The sequence below is a fragment of the Benincasa hispida genome, chromosome 9 (genome assembly GCF_027475165.1).
Source record: "Benincasa hispida cultivar pf3 chromosome 9, pf3_genome.v1.1, whole genome shotgun sequence".
NCBI classification, from domain to species: domain Eukaryota; kingdom Viridiplantae; phylum Streptophyta; class Magnoliopsida; order Cucurbitales; family Cucurbitaceae; genus Benincasa; species Benincasa hispida.
Genome location: NC_143486.1, coordinates 10,417,413 through 10,440,570, shown reverse-complemented (window position 1 = coordinate 10,440,570; position 23,158 = coordinate 10,417,413). Strand labels below are relative to the sequence as shown.

At 28.9% G+C, this 23,158-nt stretch overlaps 1 protein-coding gene across 1 annotated transcript; it reads right to left on the bottom strand.

The window, feature by feature from the left end:
- Positions 1-10,551: 10,551 nt before the first annotated feature.
- Positions 10,552-22,638, bottom strand: LOC120084464 (receptor-like protein 15). The gene is made up of 7 exons (XM_039040245.2): positions 22,293-22,638; positions 22,044-22,199; positions 15,425-15,490; positions 15,139-15,297; positions 14,961-15,038; positions 14,110-14,175; positions 10,552-12,753 (listed from the first exon to the last, which is right to left on the bottom strand). Exons 1-7 carry the CDS (start codon positions 22,636-22,638, stop codon positions 10,637-10,639), a joined length of 2,988 nt encoding a protein of 995 aa, XP_038896173.2. The 3' UTR covers positions 10,552-10,636.
- Positions 22,639-23,158: the final 520 nt, after the last annotated feature.

Sequence of the window (23,158 nt, the reverse complement as noted above, 5' to 3'; positions counted from 1 at the left end):
CTGGTTCAATTATATATGATATAATTGATATAATGTATGAGATACATTAATTGGAGGAATTTGATATAAATATGATTTATATCAAGTAAAGGATGGTTCAATTATATATGATATAATTGATATGATGTATGAGATACATTAATTGGAGGAATTTGATATAAATATGATTTATATCAAGTAAAGGAGAAAATGACCATGGTTTAAATGTTATATATGATGTGATATTAAAACTATAGGTTATAAATATAATATGATAAGTTAGTTATTATATTTATTTATAATTAAAACAATTACGAGATAATTGTGGGTGATTTCTCCTTAACCGTGCGTGAAAGTGGGAGGTTGTATTTAGTTTTCATAACTGAAGGATAAAATGAAAAATATTTTCATTTTGTAAGGATCGTTTCATTAAGTACACTGCAAATCGTTTAGCTCGCGAGAGATTTCACGATAGCCTTCAAGTGTTTGTCTAAACGATCGTGTGCACGCGCCATTCTCTAAATGATCGTGTAGCTTTTTACTAAATGATCGCGTGGCAAGCGAGATTCTCTAAAAGATCACGCCTGATCTCCTAAACGATCGTGTACCTGCTAAAAATTTACTAAACGATCAAGCACAAAGTCTATACGATAGACATTATACTCTTCTACTTTATTGGTCGTTGAGTTCGATCGTTGTTTTCTCCAAACCTTTACCAAATCCAACAGAGCCGACACCTCCTGGATTCTCACTCCGAGAATACCAAGGTTACTGAGTGGTGGTGTCCGAGAGGTTACTTGTTCGTGGAGAAGTTTGTTCGTGACTATTGGACGATTGGGTAGACGATTTGGGCGAGAGTGAGTTTTTGCTGCCCAAGTTCTTCACGAGAGCGAGATACTTGTGAAAGAAGAGTTCTTCAAAGGTAAGTCTCTCACTCCTTTTGTATTTAATTTCTAAAGCATGTCGTAATTTATTAGAAGATGCATAATTGGCTTGTATGTTTGTGAATGCTTGTAATTCTGTCACAATGAATTTGGAACGATCTTGCTTCCGCTCATAGTTTCTCTTTGATAAGAGTTCCTTCAGCCATTTTCATATGCAAGGGTGGCAGATGTATTTTTGTTCATAATGCACTATATGGGGATAAGACTAACCATCACTTTCCCATACCCTAAGTAGTATGTTATAAAGCTATTGTTGTTGCTTATTACTTTCTAACCTACTATAATCTTTCTCTTCTCTATTCATACATTCATGTTTACAAAAACCTTTTCTCCAAACCCGTTTTCTCTAAAACAGGGGTGGAAGTAGCGAGAAGCGCCCGATGTTCCATCGGTGTTTCATATTCGAATTGGCTTACTTGTTTGTGAGTGGAAACAAGTGTCGCACAATCGCTAAGTGAAGCTTATGAAAGTGAAATTGTGACACGCAACATGCGTGCGCGTTTTTATTTTTTCTGTCAACTTCCGGAGCATTGCAACGCTGCCCTGTTTTTGCAGCTACTACCTTCCAGCTTTTAATGACAAAAAAACAATGACAGACTGTGATAACTTGTAGAAATACAAGTTATTTATGCTGCCTTATCTAGATATTGCGGCCAAAAAAGAATAAATATGCGTCGATTATATGAAAATTATCTGAGAAATACAATAATTATGAATTGTCGCAATTACACCCACTAACACCATAAAGATGGTAGAAAAGGATATTTCTACTTTGTTTTGCAGGAAACCAAGTCACCGCTTGCGATCAAGGCTCGAAAAGAAACTGAACAACGCATCTCCGTTACATTGCGCCCGGCAATCAACAATGAAGATACGATCAACGCAATAACGGTATAATGCGACAGTCGATCCAGGGCTAAACTCCAACCGCATGTGGTAATAAAAACAACACCGCATGCGAGCACCCAATCGAAAGATGCAACTGAGCAACGCAAACACGGAGGATTGTGGCACATGTACAACTAACCGTTGTGCATATTTGACGGACTAATTGCATAACAGAAGGAATATTTATTCCACCATTTTCGGAATTTCCATAACAATAAGTGGGATCCACAAGTCAAGAGTCAAAGCTTTTCACCTATAAATACCCTCATAGCATTCACAGAAAAGATATACTTGATACGAGGGCTAATTGATACTAGACTATTGAGAGAGAGGCTGAGCTGAGTGCTAATCATAAACAATCCGGGAAGAAAAGAGACAAGGTTGTGAGGTGAGTCTCAGTGCGATTCTGTCAAATCCCCGTCGTGAAACTTTGTACTTAGATCCCTACTACCGGTTGAGCAAACCTGAGAGGGAAGCTCATCCTTCTGCCATTCGATCCATACACCGATAAGCAATTCTCCATCTAGATCGGTGCCAAGACGTTGGCAATTATTTGTATTTGTTTTTAACTTTCCTTCATCAATTGTATTTCATCTTCTTAATCTCGTCATTCACAACCATGTATCAGACGCTAAATAGTATTATTGAATGTCTTGATCATTGTAATATCCATTTTTCTGTCTATTTCTGTTCCTCTATTAATTGTTTTCTCCATGAAGTTTTCTTAATCCCTTGGTGATTAATATGAATTAAACGAGTAACTTAATCTGTGCTAAAGAGATAAATGCGTTTAGCTAAGGCATGCTAGATGGTATCTTCACCTGTGAGAGCAAAAGTGAAAATGCCATTCTGATCTGTCGAGAGAAGGTTAGAACAATGCGTTAACTAAAGCGAGTAGTACTTCCAGAGATGGAAGCAATCTTGCGTTCATTACATTCGTCCCTGTTTCACCACAGAGATGTGGGAACGCAGCCAATCACCGAGAGGTGTACGCCAAGGGAAAAGTGGAACAGTAGTTATATCTTTAACGCAATTAAGGAACTTGCGATGTTTGTATTAATTTCCTTTTCTCCTTCTGCTTTGCACATAAGACTTGCCACCGCATAAGACGATCTTTGTATAATCTTCACAGTTAGCCTCAACCTCGGTATCTTATATCGTGTAACCTGTATCTTGTATCATCTTAGCTTAGGTTTACTTTATCGCAATTTACTTTATTATCGCATCTTTATCGCTTTACTTTACTTTATCGCATGTTTAAATACTTGTACACATAACTCTTTTATAAATTGAAAGACCTCTGGTCGCATGTATCACAAATGTAACGCATGTAACCTAAAATAATCCCTGTGTTCGGATCACACCGAGAAACTTGCGGTGGAATTATACTTGGTTCCAACGCAAGGAAACTTGTGACAACGCATAGCATACTACAAGAACATTCATTATTAACGCATATCTAGAAGTAGCATCGCATAAAGTAAATAACGTCATCATTCATCCGTGCGTTGTATGACATGAGATTAGAATACATTGTAGCATCACAAGTTTATGGCAGTGCATCATTGTATTCTACAAAATATGCCCTCACTAGACAGCAAAAATCTTCTTTTAATGTCGCACAAAAGATGTTTTCTTCCTTCTTTTCTTCTCTTCCTTTGATCCATTGCTTTTCTTCTTAGTTGACTCTTTTAGTAAATTTGACTCCATTGTGCTCTTAACTCCTCGAAATAGCTTTAAGAGTGCCGAGATTGTCTTTTACCTATAAAATAAACCTTTTAAGAAAACAAATACGATAGAATTGAGGGTTTTAACATATAAAAGATAGTTTTTTTACCAAACTTATCAGTGGAGAGGGAAGAGAAAGAAGGTTTGACACCGAGAATGGCGAAGGCAGGTGCGATTGACAACCATGAGAAGAAGAAGAAGGTTTGAAGGTGGGGGAGAAAAAAAGAGAGAAAAAAGAATAAAAATATTTATTTTTTATTTAATAATTTAAAAATTAGAAAAATGTTTTTTTAACTGAGAATAGATGTCAATAATTTTTATGTCCATAGTTAACATAAGAAAAAAAAGTAACGTAGGCACTTAAAATGCTACTAAAAGGAAATTTCAAGGTAAAATTATTCGAATTTGAAAACTTGAAGACCTAAATGCAACCTAATCTAAAAAATTATAGGCAAAAAGTGTACTTTTCATATATTTTTTATTTACTGTAAAATATCAACGATTATTAAGATTTGAAATTTTCATTCCTTTTAATTACTTCTTATTTCTGGGTTGTTTGGGACTAGTTTGGTCTTTTTAATTACTTCATATATATATATCTACTATATAAAAGAGGTTAAGAGGGGAGAACTTTTCACTTTTCCCTCCTTGCCCCTACCTTTTTTATTAACATCCATTTTACCCTCATATTCACACCCTTCCATAATATAGTACATGTCTTTGATGCGATAGAAATTTGAGAGTAAATATGCGTGCGTCTTATGATGTGCGTTAATCTCCATGCGTTGATGGTCATGTGTTGGACTAAGAAATATGCAAGATGCATTTAAGAGTGCATGCAATGACCATGTATTCCTGCCACAAGTTTTCTTGTTTTCTCGCCAAGTATCACGAGAACGCAAGTTTCTCGGGTGATCCGAGGTCGAACTCAGGGACTTGTAACTAAATGTTGCGAAGTGATGTGTTTGCGGCGAAGAATAAAAGAATAATGAAGTTAAAGGACTATGCGCTACTCCTACTCCTAACTAAAAAAATTAAGCAATGGAAGTCTGACTATGAGAGTTGGTAGAGATGCTGCAACTGTTAACGTGTAATAAGATGCATGGAAAAATAGATAAAACGGTGGAGGAGATAACTTCATCACATCATTAAGCTTGATTGTAAGGATAACCCCAGCCAGCACAAGTTATGCGATAGTGTTATACACAAATATACACATGCAATGCATATGTGAAAATGTCACTAGAACTCATTTCTAAGTTTCTATTCTTGCTTATGCGCACATAAGATAAGATGGCCGCATAACACCATATCCTATTTCGAGGGCACATGTGATGTGTAAATAGTAGATAGAACTTATTCCTAAGTGTCTACTCTTGCTTATGCGATCCAACCTGACTCTCCCAAGCCTAGATTTGGTCTTTAGACTACTCTCCCATGTATGTCCAAATGATGAATGATGTACTCATAAGGCAAGATGATCACATAAAGTATGGTTGACATAAGATTATTCTTATCTCTAAGAACACTGCTTACTTTGCTCAATGCGTTCCACTACTTACCCTCTCGGGCAGTTAATCATCGCTGATCAACTCATAGACAAGCGTTGCTACAGCCTCACACTAAGCAAAGAGGATTTGCTCACTATACTCGCGCAACGCACACCTCTCGGTGGTTTGCTACATGCTTCATATGTCTATGCCGCATGATTAAGTATGCAATAATCTTGCAATCTTACTTAGTTCATCGCAATGAAAGTAAGGGATGATAAAGAAGAAGTTAATGAAGATGGAGTCGAAGAAAATAAAGAGATGCATTGATTACAAAATATATTAATGTCTTAAGCCAAAATGTAATACAATACAGAGATAGAAGAGAGATGGAGGGCTAGATGTAGACAATGTTTTGCTTCCATTAGACGTGTGTCAAGATTTCCGGTGGTGCCATAGATGGGCGGTGGAGCAATCTCCCTCGAGATCTATCTCCAGTAAAACTCTGATCATCACTCGGAATGGTTGAAGGAATGAAGAACTCTCAAAGAATGTCTTCTCACGCTCTTATCTGTGATCACAAAGATCTGCCTTAAGGCAGAAGCTTAGATGCTTTGAATTTGGGCTCTAAGGCTCTATTTATAGAGCTCAATCGCCGACAGCATTAATGGGCCCACTCTGAGTCTCTGTCACTAATGGCGCGATGGACCTGCTCTAAATCTCTGCTACTAACAGCGTGGTAGATGAAATGTCAACATCATCTTTTTTATACTCCCAAGGTATGTATTCATGCTTGGTTTTCGAAGTACCATCGCATTCCACCAACCCTGCGATCACCCTTCTATCATGGTTATTACTCTGTAGCCGCAACCTTCATGCGTTGGACGCATGCGATTAATAGCCGCAACATCCATGTGATGAACGTACACGACCACCCTTGCGATGGTCTGGGATTTACCGCATGCGATCGATTCCTGTGATAACTACAAAAATAGACATTTTGTCGCAGAATAACGCATAATATTGGGTTAGCCGATATTTTCAATGCTGATCGACGAAAGCTCACTTTTCACATGAATTCTTAGTATAATCACCGCATATTCTACTTGTTAGCCCTCATAATTCTAAAGAAAAAGATACAATAACTTGCATTTCTACCAGTTATCAGTATTCTCACAACTCATGGCAAAATCCCAATCATATAATGAGATATCTTTCTTCCTTTAATTTTACACAAATTTTTAACCTAAACTTTTTTAAACCTTATATTTCTTCCTATTACGGAGAAAAAAACTACCTCCTTGTAAAAAAATCAATCACTAACCAAATCATTTTCAACAAAACACACTTTTGTGCAATCTACAAAAGAGGCTATATCTCTTCTAATAATCAAGGTAATCACTAATCTTTGTATTTGTTATCTTTTAAGAATTTTGATATTATGGGTGCAACACCACATGTATTTATGATGGTTGCTTCTTAAATTTGCTTTATTTGTAACTCTATGATAAGGAGGCTTCAATTATGGATGGTACCCAAAAAATAGATGATGAGATTGAGATTGTTTATTATATTTGTTCTCCCTTTTTGTTACTTTGATTAGTAAAGAGGTGAGGATTGAGAGATAATTTAAAGAATTGACGGTAAGATATTAGGCATGCAACATACCTTGGAAAGGGAAAATATTATTTTCTTATATAAACTAATTTTCACTGAGTACTTGGAAACCCTTTCTATATTTTTTGTAAATCCCCTTTCCCATTTTTTAGAAAATTGAGAAATTAATACAGGGAGATATGAAAGATCGAGATATGGAATGATGAATTAGAAAATATGTAATGATAAATTATTAAATTAATTTAATATTCTGGTATTTTCTTCTATTTGTTGTTGACAGAATAAATTTATGGATATACGGTCAAATACAAGAGTATGTTAGTAGACCAATTTTCCCTCCTCTTAAATTAATAAAATGGAATAATTTTGTAATTTTATTCACTTTTAGTATTTGCTTGAGATTTATTTTATTTTATTTTATTTGTAGGTGTTCCCTTCATATTTATGATTGATCTTAAAAAATTATAATTGACTTTTTCAATCAAATACAATCAAAAGATTTTGTGCATGTGTTATAAAAAAGTCTTAACGAGGTACTAAACAAACTTAATCTTTTAAAAATTAGGAATGAAAATTCATGTTAAAAACTAATATTTTTTTAATTATTCTCTATCAAAGATATTCCAGATGCGAAATAAAATAGAAAAAATAGAGAAGATAGAGATATAGATAAGAGAATTAGGGGAAATAGAGATCTAGAGAGAGGAGTTGGAAAATATTTAGGGAGAGATTGTTAATATTAATTTAATCTTATGATTTCTTTACTTTTCATAATCGCATTCTATAATATAAATTCTCTTGTTTGTTGCTGACATAATAAACTTAAGGCATTAATTAATACAAGGTATGTTACCGAACTCTTTTCCATTTTCTTTAATTAATAAAATAAAATAATTTTATGATCATTCCCTAGTATAAAGTATATTTTCTCCTATTTTAATTATTCTTTCTTTCTTTCTTTTTTACTTTTTTGTGAATTGAAGTATAGAGGATAAAATGTAACTTTTATAAAAATAAATAAATTATTAACGATTTTTTTCCCTTTAAACAAAAAGGTTCAGTTTAAATATTATACAAAAAGTTGGCTTGTTTTTCCTCATCTAAGTCACTACCTTCGCAAAGTTATCAAAGAATTACCCCTTAAATAATAATTAAGATATGTTATTTATGTCAATTTTATATCAATTTTATTTCACAAATTTTATTAGCATCATATTTTAATTTTATTCATCCATATATTTTTATATATGTTTTTCTTTTTATAGTTTTAAATTTCATACCAACTATTAAAATTTTATATTTAAAAAATATATATACACAGGAGAACGAGTGAAAAAAAAAGTGACGTGATGTGTTGGGAGAAAATCTTTTATTTTATCCTACAAAATATGAAACTTTAAAATTTTATTTTCACTAAAAATGCAAAAAAAAAAAAAAAAAATGAAAATGAAAATTTTCATTTTATCTTATGAAATATGAAAATTACACCACTAAAATTTTATTCTCCCTAAAATGCAAAAATTAAAAAAATAAATAAATGTTGGTGGATTTTAAAATAGTGAAAAAAGACAGAAAATTACACAAATGAAATAAAAAGTAAACTATTAAAGCAAAAGAACGGTTTTTTAATTTTAATTATTTTTCGGTTTTTTAATTTTAATTATTTTTCCTGACACAGCCAGGAGTAGATGCTAAATTGTGAGTCAACCAAGGATAAACACATAGACTGTGATAAACAACGATAGACTACTATTTTTGTCTATCTATGTTATGATAGACATAAATAATAGTCTATTGTTATCTATCGTAGTTTATCACAAATAGACTTTGATATTTTGCTTTCATTTGCAAAAATTTTAATATATTTTTCTATATTTGAAAATAGTAATTTTCAATATGTACATTTATATATTATTTTAATATTGATTTTTTTGAGATAATCAGGGTTAAATCTTAATGTGTTGTTTTAATTTTTGTGAGACAGTCCGGCCTAAACTCGAAAGGTCATTTTAATTTTGCGATTTTTTTCAGTTTTTTTTTTTTTTAATTTTGTGAGAATTGAAACTGACATTTTTTATAATTATTCATGTTTCTTATTTCTGAATTTTTAAGAAATGTATGTGAAAAGAGGGCTAACTTTTAAGAAGCTGCAAAAAGTAGTTTCTCCTTCTTCCTTTTCGGTATTTCTTTTTATATTTATATGGTCGTTTCATGAAGCAAGATTGTTTTTTGTGTTGGGTTCAATTACTTAAATTAACATTAATCTCTTTTATTTATTATTATTCTTTTTATGTTATATTTACATATTATTTCAATTTTAGTTTTTAACTTTTCTAATAGGTAGATTTTTATATTATATTAGTTTTTGATTTTAAACTTTTCAATATTGGTATTTATATATTATTTTAAGTTTGAATTTAACACTTTTTAACATGTATACCTATATGTTAACTTTTTTAATATGTATATTTATACTTTTCATATGTTATTTTAATTTTGAATTTTGAATTTTAATTTTTAATATACTTGCAATGAGTTAGAATTTTGTAATATATAAATTTTGTTTTTTTTATGAAATAAATATTTTTTATTTAAGTATGCATTGGCCTTACTTTAATATTTTATAACCACAAATTTATAAAAGTAATATTATAGTGTTGAATCTAAGTTGACATTGTTGAAAGTGGATGACTCGAGTAATCCTTAACATTGTAGATCAAATTTGGACAACCTTTAAAGGATAGAAACAATTATAAAATTACTATTAAATATTGTGTTATATTTGTATTAAATAATATAAAACATTTTATAATTGTTTTTATACACATTTGAATGCATGTTATCCATATATTTTTTTATATTAAACAACTAATTAATTATAGGACTACATGCACAAATGGTAAAACATAAAATGAAAATTAAGCTCATAACCCAACAATTTAGAGTTTGTAAGAATGGTAAAATTAATGAGCTCAACTCAATTGAAATACTAGCATAACCAAATACCCTCATAGTTAAAAATGTGTGTTGTTTGTAATTCTCATTTGATTACCATCTAATTACTAATGATATCAATTGTTATCTGATTGTTGTTGGATTACTGTTGGATTGCAATTTGATATTGATTATTATCTTATACTGATTGTTAATGATACTAAATTACTTTCCGATTGTTGTTTGATTGCTATTTGATATTTATTATTATCTGATTGTCAATGATACCAATTGCTATTTGATTGTTGTCTGATTACTTTAATATTGGTTGCCAATGATATTGATTGATATCTAATTCTAATTGTTGTATGTTTACTATCTGATACTAATTGTGAATGATACTAATTGCTATTTGATTGTTGTTTGATTATTGATAGTGGTTGTCAATGATGTCGATTTTTATTTGATTATTGTCTGGTTACTATCTGATAGTGATAGCCAATTATATTAATTGTTATTTGATTGTCGTCTAATTACTATTTGTTAATAATTATTAATATTACTGTTATTTGATTCTTGTCTGGTTACTTTCTTTCTTTGTGTACCATACAAAAAATCAACGATTTGTGTTCAAAGTCAAGATTGCAGATTGCCATGAAAGGGAAACAAAATGGACTAAAACTAGTGTAGAAATTCAACCTTTTTGAAGGCATTCCACGATTTTTAGGCTTCAATCAATCTCTTCTTGGTTTCTGCTTGGGATTGTAATTCTAGAGAGATGGCTTTGGTCAGGTTCCAAGAACATGGGGAGTCCGATGAAGAAGAACATGTTTCATTGTCATATCATAACATTACTAAAACTAATAATGATTTTGATCAAAATCAAAGTAAAAGAAAACAAGTAACTCCATTATTGTACTTCTTTGCATCTAATTTATCATCTTAGTAAAAGAAAACAAGTAACTTCATTATTGCATCAAAGAGGACATCTATAATTCCATCACGCTAATCAACTACCAAGAAAAAGTTTCCAAGTTTGACTCAGGAAGATACATTTTAGGTACACTTGCAAAAATAATAATAGCAAGATTCAATAAAATAAAACCATCTCTGACGCCATTGTGGGTTTATGTACAAAATCGCTACAAAACCCAACAGTATTATGATATAGGAGGCCGCAAAGCTCCAACAAAATGCTTCTAAATCAATGAATACTCCATTTTCTTCTTCCAACGGTTCAAATTGGTTGTCTATCGGGGGAAAATGGCTTATTGAACATTTATGTTCAATATATGGTCCACAAAGATAAGGATTACCATAAAAACTACTCTCAGGATATGTGAAGTGTGGTGATGTTGGGATCATACCTGATAGATTATTGTATGACACGTTGAAGATAGAAAGAAAGTCGAGCATAGCAAGTTCAAAAGGAATATTTCCACTCAATAAGTTATTGGAAAGATCCAAGCTCTCCAATTGTTTAAGATTTGAGAATACTTTTGGTATTGGTCCTACCAACTTATTGTAAGAGAAATTTATGGCATGAATCTGTACGAAGTCCCCAATTTGTCGTGGAATAACACCTGTTAGCTGATTACTTGATAAATCAAGTCCAAACATATAGTTTAAACCATTCGCTTTGTAACTCTCAGACCTATGTTTTGTAGTAAACTGCACTTGCACTTGTATTATTGGTGGACGTGTTAAACATTGTCCGTCGTATCGGGGGGGCCTACAATTTTCAATAGTTCCATCTTCAATGAAATAAATAATGGCCTCAAAAGCACTAAAATTTAGAGCTTTTATATCTCCAAATGTTATATTATTGAAGCATGAAGGTATTAATCCATTGAGTTTATTGTTGGAAAGATCCATAATACTTATTTGTCTCATTTGACATAATTGTGTTGGAATTGGACCTTCTAACTGATTCCCTTTCAACAGAAGAACCCGCAAGCTTCTAAATTTATTGAGCCATTTAAGAATATGTCCAGAAAAGTTGTTGTAGCTGAGATCAATAATTTTTAAACTTGAGCTGGTTTCGGACAATAATACCTGTGGAATAGCTTCGAAGAACCCATTATTTTGCATGTATAAGTAAACCAATGATGAAGAATTAAAGCAAGTGGAGGGCACTTCACCAACTAGTTGATTTTGAGAGACATCCAACATTTTAAGTTTAAAAAGGGAGCAAATTTGTATTGGAAGTTCACCTGCAAAACGATTTCTTGACATTAGGAGATATTGAAGTAACGTTAAACTACCGATCCAACTAGGAATTTTGCCCGATATCGTATTTTTTGATATGTCCAATACAATCAACTGTGTTTTTTTTTTCCATTCATCCTCAATGCTTCCACTAAAGTTGTTGTTTGCTAGAACCAAGATTGCTAGTGAAGGCATGTTGTTGGACATAAAAATTTTCACTTCTCCAGAAAATTTGTTGTTTGATACATCCAACGAACTTAGCATATTCATTTGTTTCATAGATGGAGGAAGATTGCCTTCAAAATTATTTCTTGAAATATTGAAGTTCTCAACTTGTGGAAGAAGGAGACCCAAGTGGGTTGGCAACTGACCACTGAAATGATTACTTGAAATTTCCAAAAACCTCAAACTATGGTTCCAAGTGGAGATTTGAAGTGGTCCACTAAGTGAGTTGTTACTCAAATCCAAGTGCTCCAACACATAGTTATTCTGTAACAACCAGAAAGGAAAATGTCCAAGTAAGCGATTATGAGCAAGATCAAGGTATTTCAACTTATGTTGTGAGAGTAAGAAACTTGGGATTTTTGATGTAGTTTGGTCATTGAGGTTACAACTAGGCAGTGACAGAATTTCCAACTGAAATGTAGGCTTCCATTCAGGTACTTCTTCAGTTTCCACTTGAATGTTTCCTATATTACTTCTTCCTGATAGCTTCAAATACCAAAGCTTGGAGTGGTTAGCTAAGGAGGAGAATGAGAAAGTGCCTTCAAAGTGATTTTCATGAAAAGATAAGTACTCCATTGATGTGAGTTTGGAAATGGTGGTTGGAATTTTTCCACTGAATTGATTGTATGAGATATCAACTACCTTAAGTCTAGTGAAGTTTCCAACACATTCTGAAAATTTTCCTCTGATTTGATTATTTCTAAGATTCAACTCAACTAAACTGTTTGTTTCACAAAATCCTGCATAAAAAATATAATGAAGATCAATAGATGAAGAGAATTGTTAGACAATTAGTATATTTTAGTTAATATTTTGTTTATTTGTTAATTTAGATTCATTAATGTTTAATTAATATTTTGGACTTAATTTGTTAATTGTCTTATTTCCTTGTAAGGTTATAAATAGTCACTTTTGAGTGGTAATGCAAAGCTTTTGGAATATCATTTTAAACTACTTTTTTTTTTTTAACGATCGTTTGGTTTAAGATTTTACGGCCCAGGAATTAATGATGTTTTGGGAATAATAAGCTTGGGAATAAGATTGTTAGGAATCAAGAATAACTATATTCGAATGTGCGTAAGAATGTTATAAGGATTTTATGAAAATAATTTATTTTGTATTTAATTTATAAAATTAATTATGAAAACTCTATAAAATTTTAATAGATTAATGGATAAAACAATGAATTCAATTCAAAGTTTTGAGAAATATTAATTATTTAACAATAAAAAAAATAATTTACTTAAATTATTAAATACAAGTATTTTTTTAAAATAAATATGAATATATATGTATATATATAAACTAATTTATTAGACTAAAATAAACATTAAGTATATATTAAGTTGTTTTAATATATATATATATATAATTATTTATTTATTAAATTAGAGTAGTTAAATTCATATACCATAATTTAAAATTTAATATAATTTTATAAAATATAAATTTAATAATAATTTAAATAATATATAAAATAAAAGAATAAAGAAGTGTATTAAAAAAAAAAAGGAAAAGGAGTAGGCATGAAGAAAATTCACTTCTTTGGGTGGGTATCATTCATGGATACAATGGATGTATGAAAATAATTTATTCTCCGCCTAAAACTATAAAACATGTACCAAACAAGGGGATGTTTATCTGATACTCATTTTCACCCTTATTCTCATCTTAATTTCCTCTATCCAAATACCCGTAAGTTGGCTTGGTGTAATCATGGGTATAATGAATGGACTTCCCTTATTTGGTCTAATACCTTCACTTGCTTCATCATATTTGTTATTATTTCTTTTCATTTTTGTAAGATGGAATTTACTTTTTATTCTTCATATACTTTCAAATGTCCAATTCTATATTTATTTAAAATATTATTTTATTTTGATTTTACATTTTATATACTATGTAGAATCACCACTAAATTTAAGAGCGAAATCTAATATAAAATAATAATCTAATTGATAAACAGTTCTTTTAATACAGATACTACCTTATTATAGAAGTATTGTTTGTGGGTTTTCAAAGCAATAATGTAAAAATAAAAACATGGAAACAAGAGTTGGAATCCTCCCATTCTCAATTATTATAAAAGTAATTACCTTGTATTGGTAGTGAGCTATTGAATTTATTATATGATAGATCCAACACTCTTAAGTTCTTCAAATCTAGTTCACAAGAAACAAAAGTATAAACAACATTAGTTCTAGTTTGATTCTATATATATCTTGAAATTTACAAGTTTTGAGAATATTTTTTTTGTCTTTGAATGTTCTCTGCGAAGATTGTATTATATAGATGATTTTGGACCAAAAGCATAATCGATGTTTGATGAATTATAAAGACAATCAAACTAAACAAGAGATAAGACTTGAGCCAAAATAGCACTTAAGGATCTAAATGGGTTTGAGAATGGGAGAGAAACCCAAATGCCATGTTTGATCTCAACCTAGACTAGCCTCATACCATATGGGGGCATGCCCTCCTCGACTAGGCCAAGGTTAGCTCATGAAACAGTACGGCATGTCCAATGCATTCTCCGAACGCAATGACCCATAGGTTGGCTTGGTTTGATCTCAAAACCCTAGTTTGGAAGTTTCAGGTTAAACAACTCCTATAAATACATCATTATGAGTAAATAAGTTCTCACTCTCAAATCCTAAGACTTTTACACCTTTCTACTCTTTGACTTAAGTATCAAAGTGTGTGTGACAGAACAAAACACTAGTGTGAAAATCTCACTTTCTATCGCAGGTCACATTCTTCCTCCACGTTATCACGTGAAGATCAAACTCTTTTTCCTATCCAGATTTCGACATCAATAGATTGCATTAGACAATTTAAGTTAAAGAATTCATTTATCTTTGAAATTCTTGAAATTCCAATCACTTATTGTAAAATAAATAAAAGCATACATGTATAATATATGGCTTAACCAATAGAATTTATTTACCTTTTAAGGGTATTACTCCACCATAATAGTTGTGGCCGGAAAGATCTAAGATTTCTAAACTTCTTAATTTTGCAATATCTGGACAATCAAATGCTCAAATAATTAATTAAAAGAAAAATATAGGGGCTAAAGATCTTCCCATTTATAGGGATTTTTTTAAAACATGGCAAATACCAACCTTTTGTAGGAATAATTCCTCCTAGATCATCATTATGAAGAAGATTCAAAATCCTTAATGATTTAAGGCCTCTCAATGATGAAAAAATACTATCGTTGAGATTATTTTGTCCAAGATTTAGAATCTCCAAGTTTTTCAAACTTGAAAAACCATCCACTCCTGTACAACAACTTAATTACTCAAATAATGCTTATGTCAACTCCAAAAAAGTTCAAATTTTAATTTATCATTTAACTTCAAGATTAATAAATGAAGATTAAGTTGTTTGAAGTATCAAATAAATTACCTTGCATTTGTAGTGTGCCATTCAATGCATTTTCACTTAGATCTAATTCTCTCAAGTTTTCCAAACCTAAGCATCACATCATATATAATATCATTAAAAAAAAAAAAACCTTGGTTAGACCTTGGTCTGTGTATTATACGAAATTTTAGTTGGTAAGATTTTAGGATTGGGGGAAATTATATATATATATATATATATATATATATATATATATATATATTTAAATCTTTTGAGCATTGATTTTTTAATCATTCAAAGTATGTTTGATTTAACTTTTCATGTTTTTATTTTTAAAATAAGTAATTTAAAAAAATTGAAATGTTTGACAATCACTCAAAATAAATCTTGAAATACTTTTTAAGTGTATTTTATATAGTTTTTATCAAAAGATTTTAAATAAAAATAACATTTTCGAAAAACATTTTTTTTCTCTAGTCAATCCAAAGAGACTCTTAATTTCACTATTTTAATGGGTTAGTTGCATAAATAGAATTCAAGTCTAAAATAATAGAATATGTAGTACAAGGATAAAATAATTACTATATAGATCAAAAAATGATAAAAGACTAAAAAACTCATGCCTAGCCACTATTTTGCTCGTTTCTTTCACTGATAACATTACTGATAAGATGTTATCAATGTTCTCTATCACCGACAACGTATTATCAGTGGTAGCTTCTATCACCGATAACGTGCTATCAGGTAGCTTCTATCATCGATAACGTGCTATCAGGTAACTTCTATCATCGATAACATGCTATTAGTATCAGCTTCTATCACTGGTAACATACTATCAGTAGTAGCTTCTATCACTGGTAACATGCTATCAGTAGTAGCTTCTATCAATCATAGCCATTGAACACCTTTTTGCCCCTTTCTTGTCATTCCCAAACATTTATAAGTCCCTTTTCTTTTCGATGATAGCTAGTGATAACTTCTAGGCATTCCACTTACATTTTAGTTTGAGATTCAACTTTATTAATTAAATTCACTAAGTTGGCTATCAATGATAGATTTCTATAAGTGGCTATTAACTATGAAAATATAATCAAAGGTTAAGCTATCAATGATAGAGAATATTAATGTTTAGTGATAGGCTTTCATTTGCTATTTATATTTATTATTTGTTATAATATTCAAACTTGATGATTGGCTTGTTGGTGTTAAATCACTCATGAATTGAGTACTTTCAAGTCTTAGGCATGAAACTCAGCCTCATTATTCTTGTGAAAAAAATGGGAAGAAGAAAAAATTCTGAAAAAAATGGGAAGAAGAAAAAATTCAAATAGAGAAAAGAAAAATATCATATTCAAAGTTTAACATTTTTTTTTTTTTTTTGAAGAACATCAAAGTTAGTTGTTAAGTTTGACTATGTAACGACTTAGTCTATTTAATTTGTAAACAAACTTCATCATTAATCAGTTTATCAATTTACATGTATAAGTAATTTGTTTAATAATAATAATAATTTTCTTAATTGAGACTAAATAATTACAAATCGTAAATCACAAAAATGAAATTGATATTAATACTTATTAAAGTTTCAAGATTAAATTGTTGCAAATTTGAAAATGCATGGATTAAATCGCTATGAATTATGGCTTAATGGTTTAATGGTTACTTTTATGAAACTTCATAAATTAAAAGTGGTTTTCAACCAAAAAAATGATATTAAAATTTAGTTGAAACATTTTTTAAAATAATTTAGTTTCTTAAAAACAATTAAATACATAAAACTGTTCAGATTTTCCAAAGTTTAACTATCTATGTAAAGTAAAAATAAATAAATAAAGGGAAAAAATGTCATTTTGATAAATAAATTTTGGATATAGTTTTCATTTGATCCTTTTAACTTTGAAAATATTACACTTTTAGTCTTTAAATTTTGGATTTGATTTCAATTTAGTCCCTATGTTTCAAAACGTAAAAACTTTATCCGTGAGATTTGAACTTTGTTTCAATTTAATCCTTATGTTTGTAGATTTACACTTTAACCTTGATTCAATAACTACTCACTTTCTTTCTTTGGTAGATTTACACCTTTAATCTAAAATAATTTTGAAGTGAAATTTCAAAATTAATTTTCTCCCTGATGAAAAAAATAGTAAAACTTAAGTAATTTTATACTTAAAGTTTTTTTTAAAAAAATAACTAATAGACATTAACATGAAAATTTTGCTAAAAACCAAAGATTGAAAGTGAGTATTGAGTGAAAAATCAAGATTAAAAGTGTAAATCTTAAAAACAAAAACTGAAATATCAAGGAAAACATATGTAATATTTTGAAATCTAGGGACTAAATAAAATCAAATTCAAAATATAAGAATTAAAAAGGTAACATTTTGAATTTTTTTATTTTTTATTTTTTTTGCAAAGGTATTGTAATTAAAGTGTAGGGTGAGGAAAATCAAACCATTAACCTTGAGGTCAATAGTATAAATAATATATCAATTGAGGTACGTTCTTATCGACAACATTTTGAAATTTAGAGGTCAAACAAAACCTATACAGAAAAATCTAAGGAACGAAGATATATCTTTCCCTCCCATAAAAGTACTGGTCGTTTAATGTCATAAAAAATATAATAATTCTTATGTTGGTTTCCCAAAATATTCATATAAATCAAAACTAATTTATTTATATAAATCCGTATCTCACTTTAAATATGTTCGCTTTCCCACAAAAAGAGTTATAGTTGAAAAATAAAATGAAACCAATTTATATTTATATTCATTGAGGATGGAGAAGGATATTACATATATATTTTTATATGATATCTATGTAAAATAAGGTTGTTTTCATTAATAGGGAAAAACCCTTTCTCAAAATAATAAGAAGAAGATAAATTATTTTTTTTATTCTCTAAGTTTGGAAGAATAGATGCATTTGATCATTGAGTTTTTAAACATATCTTTTTAACTCCTCAAGTGTTGTTTGGACCCCAACTTTAAATGGAGTGAGTAGGCTACTATAGTCCACTCCATATTTAGGACTCAAATTATAATAGTTGGTATTTTCAATTACAATAACCTATAAATAAAACAACTACAATATTACTATTTCAAATCTCTTTTTGTTACAGTATTTAATATTTCTTACCCATCAACTCTCATCCTCGTTAACTCAAACTAAAATAATCTCCACACCAAACACAAACTATTATATGCATACTATTATAACTCAGACTAAAATAGTTTGCACTCTAAATACAAGCTGATATGGTTAGACTGTTATAGCTCATAAACTATAATAACCACGAACTAAAACTAATTCAACAGGACAAATGCCCTTAAAGTTTTTTAGAATAGATGCATTTGGTACCTGATTTTCAAAATGTACCTTTTTAGTCCCAAATTTTAAGAATAGCTTTAAAAGTTCAATGAACTCTTTTTTAATTTTTCATGTAATTATGTAACATTTTGAATTATAAAATAAGTTTACAAATAATTTTAGAGAGAATAGGTAATTTTTTAAGAATTTCTTTACTAATTAAAAATAAAAACTAATGAAGGAACCTCTTAATCCTATTTTAAAAAAATTACATTTTGAAAATGTGGGGACCAGTACACCTATTCTTAAAACCTCGACAACTAAAAATGTATGTTTTGAAAACTCAAGGACCACATACAAATATTCTTTAAAATTCGAGGACTAAAAAGATAATTTTTCTAATTAATATATAAAAAAATTAAATTGAAGTACCAACATAAGCATAGATTACAATTGACAATATGTATTCTCAATCAGGGGTTAGAGATTTGATTTTTTTAAATATAAAGCACGTGTCTTCAACTATGAAATCAAAGGTTGGAATTGGTTTCTTGTGTAGGAATGATGTCTCTCAAATCATTATTTGGAAGCTTCAAAGTATTTAACGATATAGGTCCCCTCAATGATGAAAAGACACTATTGTTGAAATTATTATACCCAAGATTTAAAAACTCAAATCTTTTTAAACTCGATAATCCATCCATTCCTACCTAATAAATAAATAGATTTAGTGTATCAATTAATCAATTAAACTAATTAATTAATCATCATAAATTTTATATTAGAAACTTATAATCATATCCAATAAAAAAAATAAGTTAATTTGAATAAAGATAATTAGATTCACAAATTTAGTTCCAACATATTCTAATAATGAGATTAAATCTCACTTGCCCTTAATACAATTATAAGAAGCTACAATTAAAAAAACCACATACACAATACAATGATTAATGAAAATTGATTCTTTATATCACAAGAAATTCATGATATTTTGTTTTTGAATTTAGGTTGTTCAAGAATTACCTTGTAGGGTGCCATTCAAATTAAGTGTCACATATATCCAACACTCTCAACTTTTTAAAACATGTCTCAAAGGGAAAACAATTTTATGAGAAGTAGTTCTACACCATTACTAAAAGTGAGTCCACATATAACTCTTTTAATTACACTAATTATCAATTAAGCTTATAGACACTCCTTAGACTTCCAAATTTCTTCATTTGTTATCGACTTTTTACCATTAATTTAAAAATCTAAGAGAAATTTTGAAAACTAAAAAAAGTATGACCTCATTTAATAACCATTTTGTTTTTGTTTTTTTTTTTTAAAAAAAAGTAAGCCTATAGACACTACTTTCATTTCCAAATTTCTTCATTTATTATCTACTTTTTACCAATGGTTTAAAAAACCAAGCCAAATTTTGAAAGCTAAAAAAATAGCTTTTAAGAAGTTTTTGGAATTTGGAATTTGGCTAAGAATTCAACTATTTTACTTAAGAAATTCCAATTCAACTATTTTACTTAAGAGAGATGCAAACTATTGCAAGAAATAAGGAGAAAATAAGCTTAATTTTCAAAAAAAAAAAAAACAAACCCAAAAAGGTTACCAAACAGGGCTTTAAATACCTTGCATTTGTAGCATGTCATTCAATGCTTTGCCACCTACATGTAATTCTCTCAAGTTTTCTAAACCTATCTTTGATAAGAGCACAAAGTCAACGGTAAAGAATACTTAACACATTAAACTATATTGAGTCATTTGGTTTAAAGTTTTATAAATTTCTAGAACAAATGATGTTTGGGAATAAGATTGCCATAAATAGAAGATTGATGTGTTTAATTATATATGATAATGTTATCGGAATTTTGAAGCTAATAAATTATGGTTGTATTTATTTTATGAAAGTAATCCTAGTAACCTCATATAATCTTAAAAGAATAATTAATTAGTATTTAAAGAATCATTTTAATTGGATAATTAATTACAAGTACTATTAAAAAATGAATACTTATACTAGATTAAAATAGCTAATACTAAAATTAATTTTTTTTTTACTTGAAACTAACTAATCAGTATTTTTAATAAATATCCTTAATTACATTAATTTAGTATATTTTGTCAATAAAAATTAATTTAAATAATTATATCGTTATTTATTTATTATAATTATTTAATTTTAGTTAACTAATTTTCAGTATTATTGATTATAACGTTTTTGCATCAATTATTTAATTAAATAACATAAAAGAATTATATTGTAATAAGAAATATGCAACAATTAATGTTAATAACGAAAGTTAATAAAAAATATTATAAAAATATTTTAAAATAAACATTATATTTTAATAATATAGAATCTGATTAAAATCAATCCCAATAAATAGTTGTTTGGTTATAAAAAAATAATAAATAATCAATTATAAGTAGGAAAATTGTTTTGAGAGAAAAAAACTATTGAAAATATTTTCAAATATAGTAAAATGTCACCGTCTATTAGTGATAGACATTGATAAATATCTATTAGTGTTTATCGGTGATAGATAATAATAGTTTATCAAAATCGATTGGTGTCTATTATTGCTAGACAATGCATTTTACTATATTTATAAATATTTTGGTTCATTTTACTGTATTGAAAATAACCCTTATAATTATTGAAAAATGAATTTTTATACTAACTTAATTTAACTAATCCTAGTTTTAATGAAATATATTTAGGATATTGTTAGCTAATTAATTAATAATTTATGAAAATAAGTAATTATATTCTTTAATAAACTTTTATTTGTAAAATTGAATTAAGGAAATATTTTAATAGATTATTATTGATTTATTGAAACAAATAATTATATTAATTTTCTTATATTAAAGTTAATTAATTAATTAATTATACTCAAAATAAGAAACAAGAAAAAGGGGACCAGAGAAAATCCATAATTTTTGAAGAAAAATAAAATCCTCTTGAAAAGAAAAGAGAATGTTTAAGAATAATTTATTCCCAAGCAAAATGTTAAAAACTGTGTAAAAAACAAGAGTTTAATATATTTGTATCAATTTTCAAAAAAAAAAAAATATATATATATATATATATCCTCCCCCAAAATGACTCCTGCGTGTTATAAGTTAAGGGTTTGATTTGGTATATTATTTGAAATGTGTGGAGAAAGTTTTGAAGTGATGGTCAGATATTATTATTATTATATAATTTTTGTAGTTTAAATGTGTGGGGTGAGTAGATTTACGATGTCAATTAACTATTAATATGAATGTCAAAATCTTTTGATTCATAGATATATCGACAATTGATGAATATGTGAAATAAATCAGAAGTGAAGCAACAACTAACCAAGTAAAGTGATAGACCCTTCCAAGCTATTTCTATTAAGCATCAACTTCTTCAACGATGTAAGTCCACTCAAAGATGAAAGAACTTTATTTCCAAAATGATTTCTAGAAAGATTTAAGGTCTCTAATTTGTTGAAGCTTGAAAATTTGTTGAATCCTATGGAAGGAGGAAAATATAATTTAGTTAATTAAGAATAAAACCATATATATAAGATCAGGTAAATTTACTCGACCACAATAAATGGCATACCTTGTTTTTTAGTAAAATCAATGAATCCATTATAAGTTAAGTCGAGAGTTTTCAATTTTTTAAAATTTTGAAATAGTGAAACATTGAGCAAATAATAAATTTGATTCATCGAATAATATCTATCCAACAACTTGGAGAGGAAGAGATCCACCACATGGGTGCCAAAAGTGTCACATTGAACTCTATCCCAATTGCAACAATTAGTTCCAATCCATGAAGAAAATGGATTATCCTCGGAGATTTGAGAGGAACTATAGGATAAAAACATGGACTTGATATGTAACAGACCCATTCTTTCTTCCTCGACACACCCATTAGATACCTGTAAATCACCCACAACAATCATTATTATTAACAATAATGTTAGTGATAACCATTTGATCACCCTAAACTTCAACTCCATTATGGACAACAAATGATACCAAACCACGAGGTTTTTTGCTTTATGCTAAAATTTCAAATCACCCTGCCTTCCTATTTATAGACAATATTTTAAATTATCACTACATATTTACACCTAATATAGAGAAACCTATTTAATTCAAAATAATTAAAGATGACAATAAAAAAAGGAAAATGAAAGACTCTGCGATTAGTATAATTATGTTGACGATGTCAAATAAAAATTTCTTCAAAACACTTAAAATATGACATATAAAATTCATTTTGTCTTGGAAACCCTATATATGTATATTTTTAGAAAAATGATGCGTCGTCACCAGCAAGATAGTTACACATTTTGTAAGTCAAAAGATAAATATATATTTGTTTATAATATGTATATTTTTATATTTTTTTTAATATATATATTTCTAAAAAACGAAAATACTGATACATTGAAAATACATTTTCTTTTTTCTTAAAAA